The 13,557-nt window shown below is 64.0% G+C and overlaps 2 protein-coding genes and 1 non-coding gene across 7 annotated transcripts; 2 read left to right on the forward strand and 1 right to left on the reverse strand.

The window, feature by feature from the left end:
• Nucleotides 1–1,380: 1,380 nt before the first annotated feature.
• PIDD1 (p53-induced death domain protein 1) lies at nt 1,381–7,181 on the reverse strand. 5 transcript variants are annotated; one of them, XM_022565311.3, is made up of 17 exons: nt 6,800–7,181; nt 6,077–6,456; nt 5,882–5,974; nt 5,229–5,642; nt 4,679–4,888; nt 4,538–4,592; nt 4,166–4,367; nt 3,963–4,088; nt 3,589–3,768; nt 3,363–3,510; nt 3,112–3,247; nt 2,880–3,030; nt 2,664–2,787; nt 2,468–2,586; nt 2,276–2,389; nt 1,967–2,166; nt 1,381–1,767 (listed from the first exon to the last, which is right to left on the reverse strand). In XM_022565311.3, the coding sequence occupies exons 2-17, from the start codon at nt 6,378–6,380 to the stop codon at nt 1,509–1,511; spliced, it is 2,835 nt and encodes a 944-aa protein (XP_022421019.2). In that variant the 5' UTR covers nt 6,381–6,456; nt 6,800–7,181; the 3' UTR covers nt 1,381–1,508. The 5 variants fall into 5 exon arrangements, with proteins under 5 accessions (XP_022421019.2, XP_089770412.1, XP_022421021.2 ...); XM_089914286.1 differs by having other exon boundaries at nt 2,276–2,586; XM_022565313.3 differs by lacking the exon at nt 5,882–5,974 and having other exon boundaries at nt 6,800–7,180.
• Nucleotides 7,182–9,461: 2,280 nt separating this feature from the next.
• On the forward strand, nt 9,462–11,701 carry RPLP2 (ribosomal protein lateral stalk subunit P2). Its single transcript, XM_022565342.3, has 5 exons — nt 9,462–9,674; nt 9,860–9,983; nt 10,484–10,532; nt 11,386–11,484; nt 11,589–11,701. Exons 2-5 carry the CDS (start codon nt 9,861–9,863, stop codon nt 11,663–11,665), a joined length of 348 nt encoding a protein of 115 aa, XP_022421050.1. The 5' UTR covers nt 9,462–9,674; nt 9,860; the 3' UTR covers nt 11,666–11,701.
• Nucleotides 10,563–10,697, forward strand: LOC115804161 (small nucleolar RNA SNORA52). The gene has a single exon (XR_004025019.1). It is a non-coding gene; the product is annotated as a small nucleolar RNA SNORA52 (small nucleolar RNA).
• Nucleotides 11,702–13,557: the final 1,856 nt, after the last annotated feature.

Raw genomic sequence — 13,557 nt, forward strand, 5'->3', positions numbered from 1 at the left:
CTGTACCCCCTCCGGTTCCCCGCAGCCTGGTAAACTGGGATTGCAGGCAAGGCTGTGGACACCGCAGCTCACAGAGACCACCCACAGGACGATGCTGCTGCTTCCAGGCCCTCCAGAGGTAAAATCTCCCACAAATGAAGCCGCTGAGCTCCCCACCCCCAAAAAAGGCAGTGGGGGTGAGGCTCAGAGCCTGGGACCGGCTATTTGCTCCCCATTCAATCTTCCCCAGCGCCTTCCCCCCGGGGAGGTGCTTTCTGTCCAGCCGTCTGGAGGGGCGCCAAGCCGGTGACAAAGGAGGCGCGGGGTGGGAGTTCAGGGCTCCGCTTGGAGGCTGGCTCAACTCCCCGTCTCCCTGGAGGGGGTCCGGACGGGGCCCGGACCGCCACGCTGTCCCCCTCCAGGCGATGGCGACTCCAGCCAAGCACGTGTCCCCATACGTCCAGCAGGGCCCCACGTGTGTCCCCCCTACGGCCGGGCTTCCGTTCCTTGGCCACCGGCCCCTGTCTCCTACCCCGCGGGGACACGTGTGCGCGGGGAGCGCGCCCGGCACCGCCCGGGGCCGAGCACGGCCTCCCACACTCCAGCGGCAGCGGGTCGCAGCATCCGCCGGCGCGGGCCCCGCATGAGCCGCCTCGTCCGGGCAGATGTCACCTCCCACAGCCGTCGTGGTACCCCTCGCCCCCGCAGCCGGGCTGCACTCGGGTGGGCGCCGCGGATGGGAGCCGCCCCGCCGGCACTCACCGCGCGCTCTGCCGCCGCCGCCGCCGCTCTCGCCTCCCCGCCGCGCCGCGCGCCCGGCTTCACCTAAGCGCGGGGGCGCGTCCGCTCGGCGCCGCGCGCGCTCCGCCCCCGGTCCTCGGCCCGCTCGCGGTCTCCGGCTCCCTCTCCTGGCCGCCGCGGCCACTGCGCCCGGCGGGCCACAGCCCAGCGCCAAGCCCTCACCCTAGGTCCCCAAGGGTCTTCCCTGCGTGTCCGGCCTCGCGCCCGTGCATGGGCCGGTGACCAGGGACTACTCCCGTCGGGCCAGCGGATGGCGAGGTGCGCTGGGACGAGGTGTCCTAGGGGAGGAGCGGTGCTGGGAGGGGACTGAACTGGCCAAGCCCCTGCCCCTCACCGCCACCAAAGGGCAGATATGCAATCCCGCACAGGGTGACTTTGTATCCATCGGGGCTGCGGCCCTTACTTTGTAGCTGGGGCCCCCTGTCTCCCAGAGATCAGGACCAAGAGGAGGCGCTGGGCCGGAGACAGGCAGGAGCGAGGGCTGTGGGGAAGCCTATGCACAGGCCCCCTCGCAGCAGGGGCCAGGCCTCTGATCTGGCCTCCCCGTGCCTTCCACCTGCCTCTCCACCCAGCAAATAAACTGAGCTCTGAGACAGCAGCCAGGATGGTGCACGTTTGTTACACAAGGAGTAGAGGGTCACTGGCCCCATACCCAGGGAAAGTTTGAAAGTGGGAGCCTCTAACCATTGGCCAGAGGATGTCAGAGACCAGCCCAAAATCGGTAGGTTCTAGGTCTGGGCAGGCTCGGGGGATTGTGATGCTGAAGAGCCAGGTGGGCCGAGGTCCCCGGGGGCCAGGCTTGTGCGCTGGATGCCCTCCTGGTACTTGCGGCGGCCAAGCTCCAAGACAGCCCGCACCTCTTCGGCCACATCCCGCCGGTCACTCTGCTCCAGGGCCTCCACGAGGAGCCCCACAGCCCCTGGCTGCCCGGCCTGGCGCTCAGCCCAGGAGAAGAGCATATGGCGGATCTGCCCATCCAGGTCGTCCCTGGGGGGACAGGGAACGGTGAGGGAGGGGCCCGGCCCAGGACCACCCTCCCAAGATGGGTTCCTTCCTCCCTGGGCCAGGGGCGGCCAGACCCTCCCTTTCCTGACTGTTTGCCCTGCCCCCACCTCCCCTGGACAGAACTTCAGCCAGCCTCCAGTAGGCAGGCCAGCAGCGGGAAGGGAGGCTCAAAAGAACTCACCGGAACTCATGCCGGATTCGCTGCAGCTCACGGTAGGGCAAACCCAGGTGCAGGGCCACGGCTGGCCAGTCAGGGCCCAGGCGCCCGGCCACATTTAGCAGGTTGCTCTGTGTCAGGAACCCAGTCTCGGCGTCGCCCAGGTTCAGAGGTGCCAGGGAGAGGCCAGCCCCCTGCCCTGGGCCCTTGGATCCCCGCAGTCTCTGTGGGGAGGACGCAGTGGCAGTGAGCCCTGGCCCCGCCCCCGGCTCCAGCCCATACCCCTGGCCATCCCCTTCCCCCTCCACACACGCTCCCCCCGCCAGGCCGCACCGGCAGCTTGAGGGGCAGAGTGGCCATCCACGGGGCGTCTGCACCCCTCTTCTGCCGAGCAGCCTCCGCCTCCTCAGGCACCTCCTCTGGCACCTCTCCTCGGTAGAAGGACACCTGTGGGTGGGATGAGGTGGGCTTCAGTGCTCTGGCCTCGGCCCAGGCAGCCCGGGGGGCCCTACCCCGTTGGCCCACCTGGCCCCTCACGGCCTGAGCCCGCCGGTCCAGCGCTGTGGTCACGTACACCTCCTTCAGGTTCTTCAGGTGTGAGTAGAAGACGAAGCACACCCTGCCCTCCACACAGTCTGGACGGTCTGGGGGCAGGGGGTAGGCTCAGCAGGGACTGTAGGGGCAGACCCCAGGGTCCCTTCTCTGGGTGCAGGGGGCCTACCGGCATCCACGTTGATGCCCCTCTCGAAGGCAGCGAAGAATTTCTCCCCCTCAAACATCTCCACGGTGTCTGAGGGCTCCGGGCCACGGTAGCGCTCCAGCAGCCGCCTCAGGGTGCTGTCCACCTGCAGGGGCGACCCACTGGCTGCGAGCCCACTGCCCTGCCCTGGCCCCTGGCCCCCACCCCGCCCTCCCAGCCCTCTGCCCCCGCCCCCACCTTGTTGCGGGGCAGGCACTGCAGCAGGACTTGCTCGGGGTCCCGGCGCCTCTGCAGCGCGATGAGGCTCACGTGGTGCAGCCGCAGCCGCTCCCAGGCCTTCCGCGCCAGGCCCCCCACGCAGGTCTTGGTGGTGTACCAGAGCCAGTACCTGGGAAGGCTGGGGGTGAGCGGGGTGCACAGGCCGGGGCAGGGGTGGGGGACCGAAGAGGCGGAGGGAGGGGGCACTGACCAGGAGAAGCGCGTGACCTGGAAGCGAGCATACAGGTGGGTGAGCTCCAGCGCCACCTGCGCCGTGATGTCGTCCCAGGTGGCCGCGGGAGGGGCCCGGTACAGCAGGTGCAGGTGCGAGCGGTCCAGACTCAGGCCTGTGGGTGGCAGGGGGCCACAGGCTGAGGCCTCCCTGCCCGGGGCCCCCCTTCTGAGCACTGTCCCCCCCACCCCGTGGCTACAAGTCCAGGAGGCCACACAGCCGCCTCTCACCTGTGACACCGGGGGGCAGAGGCAGTTGCACGGTGACTGGCCGAAGGAAGCTTGGGGGGCCGCTCTGGGAGAGGTAGAGCAGGGGGCTGGCGGCTGCCTCAGGCTCTCCCAGCAGGGCCGGCAGTTCTCTGCTGCCCACGCGCACCACCTGGAGCAGAGGGCACCCAAGCGATCACCTCTGTGCCCAGGCACCACCCGCCACCCGTGGCAGCTGCCCTGCCCGTACCTGCATGCGGGCATGACGGGGCTCCTCAGTGGCCCCAGGGGGGAATGTGACCTTGACCCCAGGATGTCCTGAGGAGCAGAGCAATGTCCCCTCTGGTGGCACCAGGCAGGCGTCAGACACAGGGCGCGAAACCACGAAGAACCAGGAGAAGTGAGGAACCTGGCAGTGAGCCCAGAGCCGCTGGGCGTGTGGGGGGCAGAGGGACATGGTCAGGGGCCTCGCCGGGCATGGCGGGGCAGAGGGACAGGGTCAGGGGCCTCGCCGGGCGTGGGGGGGGCAGAGGGACAGAGTCGGGGCTTCGCCGGGCATTGGGGGGGGACAGTTGGGCAAGGGCAGAGATGCTCCCTTCCCAGATGGGCCTGGACAGCCCTCACCTTGGGCGCCTCTTCCTCCAGGTGGGTCTCCAGGTCACTCCAGCTATTGTCACTCAGGGTCCTGACCACCACCTCACGGCAACGCCGGGCCCGTGGGGGCACAAAGAGCAGCCACAGGCCCACGTCCTGCCAGGCAAGGGTGCTGTGAGTGCCAGGGCCACGGTGGGGCCCTCCTCACCTGCCCCGACCCGCCCCGGCCGTACCTTCTGGAAGGCCACCCCGTGGGGCTGCAGCTCCAGGACACCACTGAGCAGAGAGTCATGGGGACCCAGAGGGACGAGGCGGGGCTCTGGCAGCCACAGTCGATAGCGGATGGTAACAGGGGTAGCAGTGGCTCCCACAGGGAACTGCAGGCGGACACCGCAGGCCAGGGTCACAGAGCAGCCCAGGGAGGTCACGGCGAAGCTGAGGGAGACAGGATGGACATCGGGTCAGACGCAGCAGGGTCCCACATGTCTGAGTCTGGCGCCCTGGGCAACTCTAGGAGACCCCCAAGGCACAGGCAGGTGGACAGGGTGACAGGGTGACAGGGTGGACAGACGCTTTTGCAGCCCGGCCCCTCCTCCACACCATACCTGTCCAGATCTGAAGTCAGCAACAGCCTGGGCATTTCTGGGACCACGGGTGTCCCTGTGGAAGGACAGATGGGCTGTTAGGATGGTGATGACACCTGCGTCCTGTCTGTGGTCTGCCCCCGTCCCCACCAGTGAGCCTACCTGGAGGACTGTGGGGGTCGGGGCTAGGCCCACCCAGGGGGTTTCCTTGCAGTCGCACGAAGGGGGCATCCAGTAGCTCGGGGGGGACGTCCCGGAGCTGGTTGTCCCTCAGGTCGAGCCGGGCGAGCAGCGGGAGACGGGCCAGGCCGGCAGGTACCGAGGCCAGAAGGTTGCTGTGCAGAACGAGGAACCGTAGGGACCGCAGGCCCGCTGCAGGGGTGCCAGCTTAGGGCCCGCAGAGGCCACACAGGGCCACCCCAGCCCTGCAGCGCCAGGCCAGGCCGCTCGCGCTGGGGCCTCCCAGAGAAGCCCTTTCAGTCTCCGCCCTTTGGCTGGACGAGAGAGCTTGGGCAGGCCTGCACAGGGAGCCTCAACAGCCAGGGAAGTGGGGGGCAAGCAAGGGCTGCCGAGGAGGGCGAAGGCTCAAGGTGGGCCAGCCTGTGCGCGCGAGGCCCTGCGCAGCAGAGAGGGCTGTGGGACAGGGCAGGCTGGGCAGTGGCCGACGGGCCATCAGGCCCATCAGGCCCGGGGAGCCAAGGCTGCGACTCACCAAGGGAGGCAGGGAGGCCCTGCAGCCGGTTGGAGGCGAGGTTGAGCTCGGCCAGGCTGCTCAGGCCTCCGATCTCAGGGGGCAGAGCATCCAGAAGGTTCTCAGAGAGATCGAGGCGCTGCAGGCTGGACAAGGACCCCAGGGCTGTGGGCAGCGTTCGCAGGTGATTGTGGGTGGCAGCGAGGAAGGTGAGGGCGGCGAGGGCCCCCAGGGCCTCAGGCAGCTCTGAGAGGCAGTTATGAGAGAGCAGGAGGGCATCCAGGCCACACAACTGCGGGACACAGGCTGGCAATGTCTCCAGGCTGTTGAAGCTCAGGTCCAGGTGGGCCAAGTGGGCTAGGCCACTCAGGCTGGCGGGCAGCGTGGCGAGGGATCCCCGGAGGCAGGCACCCAGAGCATCCCGATGTTGCCCACCTGGGTGGGGGAAAGGCAGACATGGCTCTCAGAGCCAGAGTCCCAGGTCCCAACTCAGTCCTGCCAGCCAGGGAAATAGGTGCATGGAAACACAGACCTCCACCCCAACCCCACTTAGACAGCGAGAGATGGACACAGATACTGGAGAGTCACCAGCAAATGAAAGGCAGCAACAGACAACACAGCCTCGTCTCGGCTGACAGTCACCACCCGTGACCCACCCCAGGAGAAATACCCACACTGGGGTCTGCTGGAGACCCCACTGGCAGCTGCCAGGTCCAGGAGCCCAGGCTCAGCCAGCTTCCTCTCGGGGTAAAAGGGGTCGGGCAGTGCTGTGCAAAGAACAGCGATGAGGCTGGGACCGGGGTTTGCCTTTCAGGACCAAGAAGCAGAGTCAGGAGCCAGCGATGCGGCTGGGACCAGGTGGGGCTCACCTTTGAGGACCAGGGAGCGGAGGCGTGGCAGGCTCCAGGGCAGACGGGCCAGGGTGGCCTGCAGCAGCTGAGGGTCCTCGTGGCCACTCAGCTGCAGGAACTCCACCTCCAGCAACTGACGGACCTGCTGGGCACACAGGTGCAGCAGCCGGTGGCAGCCCCTGGGGTGTAGGTCCAGGCTCAGCCGGTTCCCAGCCAGGAGAGGGGGCGCCCCCAGCCTCGCATCCACAGCATCTGTAACGGCTCCTGCCGCATCTTCTACAGCCGCTGTCTCGGGCTCCAGCCCCTCCGCCACTGCAGCCATCGCCCACCGGCTGTCCTCGGGGGCCAGACATGTCCCAGCTTGCCAGGCAGGCCTGCTCAGGCAGGGCCCAGGGAGGCTGCAGAGTCAGGGGGAGGAGCGGGTAGGAGGGGGCTGGGCGTCCTCTAGCCAGAGGAAGGGGGACTCTGGCTGGGGAGAGCTCTTGAGCCAGGCCAGCTGGTCCAGAGCCCAAAGCCTAGGCTGCTGGACAGATAATCGCTGAAATGGGACCGGGGAATAGGACTCCCCAAGGCTGGGAAGGCAGCAAGCAGGGAGACCTCTGTGTGCAGAGGGGCCTGGGGACATGCTTGAGGGAGAGGGGAAAAGTGAGGCTTCACGTCCCAAATCTGGAAACTTGACAAGGGACTCCTAGAGGTGTCAGGTCCTATTCCACCCCCCACCCCCTCTGGGTCCAGCCCCACCTCCAACCTTCACATTCCTCGGCTTTGACCAGAGGTCCCGGCTCTCATCTAACACGTGGGGCCGGTGTTCCAGGCAAGGGCCGGGTGATCGTGCCCGCGTATGTCAGAGCAGCGAGTGTGAGGGGGTTCCTAAGGACCGGACCCCACTTCCTGGCGCCTGGAGGTGGGCTCCCCGCCACTTCCAGCTCGCACCTCGGTCCGCGGAGAAGGTCGGTGCACCGCGCAGTCGCGGCCCCCACCGCTCGGGTAGGGTCCCGGGCGGGAGAGCGCGCCCTCCCCGGCGCGCCCGCGACCCGCGCGTCACCTGCTCCCGGCGGCGCGTTTCCGGGTCCCGCCGCATCGGAAGCTCGCCTCACATCCGGCGAGGGTCCGCAGGCCGGGATCTGTGTCCCTCCCGCCCCGCCCGCCCGCCCGCCCTCCGCCGGTCGCCGCCCTGCTGCACTCAGCTTCCTGTAGGCCTGCGTGCCTCTGCCGTCCAGCCTTCCGTGGGAGGGCCCGCGTTGCGCACCACCAAACCCAACCTTTCAGAGGTTCTCTCGGGCCCTGGGCCCGCTCAGCTCTAGGGCTGTGCATTCTCGGCCCCATGCTGAAATGAGCTAGTGCGATCTCTAGCTGCAGGGGGTATTGGGTGCTGATCAAAGCTGCTGCCCCACACCACCTCCTGCCAGAGGACAGCTCTGAGAATGTCCCTAGCCAGCCCCAAAGACCTCCTCTCAAGCCCTGCAGAGCCTGGGCCCCAGCTGCAATGGGCCTCCTTTTAGGGTGATCACTGTGGGTCACATGCCCCCAGCAGTGGACCTCCTCACATGCTGCCTCCTATCTTTCCGCATCTCACAAGGAAGGAAAAGGCGGCTCTGAGAGATCAGATGTTGCCCAAGGCCACTAGCTGGTGAGTGCCAAAGCCAAGAACCTCAAACCAGGTCTGTCTGACTCTCAAGAGAACCTTCCCCACTCCCGCTTCCTCACCCCGCACAGTCGGTGCCTATAAACGGACACATGAACACATCTGCTTCTGCCTGTTCTGCCCCAAATGATACCGTGTGCACCCTCTTTCCTCCACCCTCGCCAGCTACCGCCATCCCTCCTACCCGGATGGGCAGTTCCCACCAGGCCTCCATTCTCCCCAGCTCCTATCCCCCCTTCAGTTTCCACATAGCTGCCAGAAGAATTTAAAACAAACAAACAAAAAACCAATCACAGGAACATTATTCAGTCTTAAAAAGAAATGAAATCCTAACACATGCTATAACGTGTTTGAACCTTGAGAGCATTACTCTAAAGAAACAAGCCAAACACAAAAGGACAAATGCTGTATGACTCCACTTCTGTAAAGTCTCTAGAGCAGTCAAATACATAGAAAAGGAATGTAAAATGGTGGGGGCCAGGGGCTGGGGGAGGGGAATGGGGAGCTATTGTTTAATGTGTATAAGAACTTGAGAAGTTCTGGAGCTAGATGGGGGTGATGATTGCACAACAATGTCAATGCACGTAGTGCCCCTAAATTGCATGGTTAAAATGGTAAGTTTTACGTTATGTATTATTTTACCATTTAAAAATTTAAATAAAAACAATCACAACACTTGCTTGTGTGATTGCAGTAAAGTCCCATCCTTCCCAAATGGTTTCCCCACTTTACCGCAGCTGTGTGACCCTGAGCAAGAAAACCTTTCTACGCCTGACTTCATCTATACGATAAGGATACCGTTTGGCTTGCGTTAACAAACCAGTGCTTGGCGCTAACACGCGGGTTCACCTGCTGTCAGAGCCCGCATGGGCTGGCTGCTGCCTCTGAACCCATCTCCGGCCACCTTAGTTGGGCCTTTGCATCTGACCCCTGGGGGCTGATGCTCGCCCCACATCTTCGCAGGGCCGGCTCCTTCTCATCCTTCAGCCCCGTGACAGTGTCAGCCTGGGACTGCCTCGTTTATTTACTTTGTGTGTCCGCGCACTAGAACCTGAGTTCTGCGGAGGCAGAACCGGGCCTGTTCCCTCTCAGGACTGACGCCAGCCTGCAGCAGGGTTCCTGACACGGAGAGTGAATGAGTGACGTGTGCTACGTCCGTGTGGACCCTGAGGTCTGTCCGGAGCCCACAAGGCCAGGGCAGGGGGTGGGGGTGGGGGGAGTCACGTGGGCTTCGGCACTCTTGGCTCCGCTCCTCGGGACGGCGGTGACAGGGCCTCCCAGCTTCGGCTGGAGCTCCCACCAAGGCGCTGGGGGGAAGCAGCAGCTCGGATCGGCGGTGTGAGCGCGCGGAGCAGCTCGCCCACCCCACTGGGCGAGCCGGACAGCGAACTCCTGTTCCCGCGGCTGGGAACCACCTGAGACCCGGAAAGGCAGCGGGCTGGACCAGGGCAATAGCGCCCGGGCCACGTGCGGCCCGCGCAGGCAGCAGCGTAACCACGCTTCCGGTAGCCATGCACCATGGGACTTGTAGTTTGCCGGCCGCGTCAGCCTCTCCCGCAGAGATGCGTCCTGGGCGTGAAGGCTGCGCTGCATGGTGGGAGCTGTAGGCGCCGCGTGGCATCCTGGGAGCCCTAAAGGGAAAAACTCTGCACTTCGGACTCGCGTCTCGCTCTGCCCCGCTTCCCCCAGGGATCTCGGGGGCACTCACCCCACTGTATACAAGAAGGCGTCCCGGAACTGCCTTTCGCCTTTGCGGTGGTGGCTGCGGGACAAGACGGGATAATGGCGTCACCTGCGTCCTCCTGGGCTAGGCACCGTCTGACATCACTAGGAGGCGCCCTGAAGGGGCGCTGCGCGCAGGTTCCGGAGGCTTCTGGGTAGCGAATTATCCCCGCCCCCCGCACCGGCGCCTTCCTTTCCGTGCCTAACGCCGCCGAAGTCGCACGCGCGAGGCTTCTCCGCCGCCGCCAAGTTAGTGGGGCGGGCAGGCCGGGGCGCGGGCCGGGCCGGGAGTGCCGCGGAGGGAGGGCGGGCGGGGCAGGGCGCGAGCCGAGCCTCTGCGGGGTCCCCGGACCGAGCCACGCGCGGCCGCGCACGGGCCGGGGTGGGGGCGGGAGGTCTCCCCATAACGCCGCCGCCCTCTCCTCGCGCCGCAGGATGCGCTACGTTGCCTCCTACCTGCTGGCCGCCCTCGGGGGCAATTCCTCCCCCAACGCCAAGGACATCAAGAAGATCCTGGACAGCGTGGGCATCGAGGCGGACGACGACCGGCTCAACAAGGTAGCCGCCTCGCTGGGGCCCGAAGCCCCCGGTCTGCTCTGTACTCCGTACAGAGGGACCCCTCCCTTACCCGACCCGGCGTTTCCCTTTGGGAAAGTGTAGGTTCCTGTTGATTTCTGCCAGCCCATATGGTTTTGGGGTTGCCTTGATGTACTGGTACAGCCCGAAGGAAGAAAAAGTGGGGGTGAAGCCAGATCTCAGCGTGGCTCAGTAGAAACACAAGTCACGTGTAATTGAAGGTTTCTTAATTTTTTTTTTAATGAGAGCGGTGATGTTCATCTTGATCTGGTTTTCTTTCACCCAACTTGGTGAAAGTTATTTTGACATGTGTTGAGTGTAAAGAGAGACATTTTGCATCTTTTCTCAGCAGTAAGTTTTGGTGTTAGTTTTTACATGCAGGGCGTCTCAGTTCACCTGTCCTGCGTCGGTCGTGACGGCTGTGCTGGGTCCAGGGGTGTGATGGTAGGCCTCTCGTAAACTAGGCCACTCGTCTCTTTTAGGTCATCAGTGAGCTGAACGGAAAGAACATCGAGGACGTCATTGCCCAGGGTGAGGTTCTGTCCGGGGCTTTCGTTTTCGTGGTCCATTCTAATTCCTGCCGGTCAGCCTGTGACCTGCCAGGTTTCGCTTGTGGACCAGAGCACCTTAGAAGCCTTACCCAGAGGAGTGAGCGGGGTTTCAATGGGCTCAAGCCGCGGGCGCTTCTAGACAGTTCCGGGACAGGGCGCCCGTGCTCTCACTGGGCTTTTGTAAACAAGTCTTTCCACCCCTTCTTGGGGTGCTAGGGCTGACCACAGGCCCCTGCCCTGTGATATCAGACTGGAGTATGTGGGACTTGTCTGGAAGTTGAGCTCTTGGGGAGCTGTTTCTGTCCTTGGGTCCGTGACGGGGCAAAACCAGTTCAGCAGACAGTCTGATCTGTGAGCTCGCTGCTGGACACTGGGGCAGCGGACTTTACCTGCCTGATTGTAAACATGTTTGTCTAGCTTACCTCCAGGGTAGGGCGCTGTGGTCTTGTAGCCCTGCTGGAGGGACTCCTAGAAGCCAGTTTCTGGCAGTGGCAACAGACTCTCCTGTGTCGGAGAACAGGAACCTATGACGTGGATCCTAATACGTTGGGCTAAGTGTTTGGTTACTTTTTTTTTTTTTTATTTTGTGGTATGCGGGCCTCTCACTGTTGTGGCCTCTCCCGTTGCGGAGCGCAGGCTCAGCGGCCATGGCTCACGGGCCCAGCCGCTCTGCGGCATGTGGGATGTTCCCGAACCAGGGCACGAACCCGTGTCCCCTGCATCTGCAGGCGGACTCTCAGCCACTGCGCCACCAGGGAAGCCCTCGTTACTCTTGAGTAACATTGAGGCCGGGCTCCTGCTGTGGTCTCACCTCTCCCTTCTGATTTCTGTAGGTATTGGCAAGCTGGCCAGCGTGCCAGCTGGCGGGGCTGTGGCCGTCTCTGCTGCCCCAGGAGCTGCAGCTCCTGCTGTGGGTTCTGCCCCAGCCGCAGGTAAGTGGAGGCTCAGGCAGCTGTCTCTGCAGACACCCTGGGGTCTTTGCTGGGAGTGTGGCCTGCACCGCGGGCATTTCTCACCATGCTCTTTCTCCCCACAGCAGAGGAGAAGAAGGAGGAGAAGAAGGAGGAGTCAGAAGAGTCAGATGACGACATGGGGTTCGGCTTGTTTGACTAGAGCCCACACCTCTGCAAATAAAAATCTGTTGACGTATTTCTTGAGCTGCCTGTGAGCCCTTCGTCAGAGTGTGGTGTCTGCATCCTAGTCTCATCCCGGGACGAACCAAGGCCCTTGCGCGATGAGGTGGAGCGGGTTGCCTGAAGAGCCAGGAGTGGAGTGCCTGGACGGGGGGCACTTTCTGTGTGTCTTGAGTGTGGCCAAGCCTTGAGTCCCCTTCTTGGGCATGGTCCTGGCTCCTGTGGACTGCCAGGGCCTTCCTAGGAAATGAGGCCTTCAGGGGGACACCCATGAACACTTGAAAAGCCGGGGTGGGTGGTTTCTGCTCTGTGAGGTGGGTCAGGCTAGTTGAGGTCAGCAGCTCCCGCAAGGCTGATAGAGCCTCAGTTAACGCACAGGAGATGTGCTGGTGGGTGTGTGGTCCCCAGATGTCAGTGTGGGGGTCAGTGCCCCGGCTCCACCTCTCCCCTGAGCAACTTGGACTTAGCTCCTCTGAGCCTGTGTCCCCAGCTGTCTGGTGGGCCAGTACCTTGGCTGGGTAGATTCAGAAGTGGTTTGTGGGCAGCAGTGTTGGGCTGCGTGCTTGCTTGTCGGGCCTGCCCATGCTCTTTCTGCCAGGCTCTGGCCTAGAATGTGGGGCATAGGGGAGAGGCCCTCCCACTGCCCACCCAAGCACCATCCTGGCCCTGCAGTGCAGCTATTGGCAGTCGCCCACCAGTGCCAGGCCACCCAGTAGATTCTCAGCTTTGCTTTCTGAAGGCTGTGGTGTGGTGGGCACCTGCCGTGTGCCCACCACATGGTAGGCCGGTGGGAAGGAATCGCTTCTATGGGCTTGTAGTTCTGGAGGAGAGAAATGAGGGTGGCACGAGACAGCAGGGCCGGGTGCGTGGGGGGCCCTCCCTCAGGAAGAGGCCCCAGGGCAGGGGTGTTCATGGGTGGAGGGAGAGGGCTGAGGGCCTTTTTGCTACCCAGAGAAGTGGGGATTAGAAGAGGGCCTCGGGGGAGGGGGTGTGGGACATGGGGCTAAGGGGGAATGAGGAGTCCTAGCAGTGTGGGCTGCAAGGGGAAAGTATGAGTGGGGTGAGAGGTGGGGCTGTGGATACCCAGAGACACAGGTGGCAAGGGGCCATGGTCCAAGGTTAGGGTAGAGACGGCCCACCAGAGGAGTGACGCAGGGTCCAGGGGCAGAGCTCACAATCCCAGCCTTGGAGGCTGAGCAGAAGGGCCCTATGTGGGCCAGAGGACACCGTGGGAGTGGGGGCATGACACCTCCCTGGCAGTCAGCAGATACCAGGGCTTCTCCTCTGTGCAGACGGGGAGGGGGGCAGGTCCACTCCCACCCCCAGCCAGGATTCTAGGAAGATCCACCCTGTTCCTGGCTGCAGAGCTCCTGGGGCCTGGTGGGAGGGAGGAATATGTACCCAAAACAAGTCAGCCAGGGTGTGGAAATGGGAGCAGAGGTCTCCCGGCACTGGGGTAGTGCCACCCTCCAAGCCCCACAGTTCCTTGGAAACGGGGAGGGCATGGGCTCTGGCCTCTCCTTGGAGCAGGTTGCAGGGATGGCCTGCTTAGGTTCTTGGCTCAGCTTGCACCGTCCCAGTCCTCCTTGGCACCCTGGTGAACCCCTGAACTTTGCAGGCTGGCCCTGGGGGTCTGTTCCATCCCCACTGTGTCACACCCCTTGTCCCCTGCTGCATCCAGCAGCATCCCCAAGGGCTCAGCCACCCTTATGGGGCCACATCCTCTGCCCTGCGCCTCCATCCCACCCAAGCATTTGGGGTTCTAAGTCAAATTCCCTCATCCCCCTGCCTTCCCCATTCCCAGCATCCACAGCACCCAGACCTGGGCTCCCCTCTCCTAATTCCCCCACCCAGGGCCTTTGAACGTCCTGT

Source organism: Delphinapterus leucas, chromosome 7, assembly GCF_059928025.1.
Source record: "Delphinapterus leucas isolate spDelLeu-1000000601 "Yukka" chromosome 7, BTC_Dleu_Yukka2, whole genome shotgun sequence".
Lineage (NCBI taxonomy): Eukaryota > Metazoa > Chordata > Mammalia > Artiodactyla > Monodontidae > Delphinapterus > Delphinapterus leucas.

Excerpts from the sequence above, each read along its gene's own strand:
- RPLP2 (XM_022565342.3), top strand. The coding sequence starts at position 9,861 with ATGCGCTACGTTGCCTCCTACCTGCTGGCCGCCCTCGGGGGCAATTCC. Across the intron at positions 10,533-11,385 it reads CGAGGACGTCATTGCCCAGG|GTATTGGCAAGCTGGCCAGC; the intron begins GTGAGGTTCTGT and ends TGATTTCTGTAG. Across the intron at positions 11,485-11,588 it reads GGGTTCTGCCCCAGCCGCAG|CAGAGGAGAAGAAGGAGGAG; the intron begins GTAAGTGGAGGC and ends TTCTCCCCACAG.
- PIDD1 (XM_089914286.1), bottom strand. The coding sequence starts at position 6,380 with ATGGCTGCAGTGGCGGAGGGGCTGGAGCCCGAGACAGCGGCTGTAGAA. Across the intron at positions 5,643-5,881 it reads GGTCTCCAGCAGACCCCAGT|GTGGGCAACATCGGGATGCT; the intron begins GTGGGTATTTCT and ends TCCCCCACCCAG. Across the intron at positions 4,089-4,165 it reads ACGGGGTGGCCTTCCAGAAG|GACGTGGGCCTGTGGCTGCT; the intron begins GTACGGCCGGGG and ends CTTGCCTGGCAG.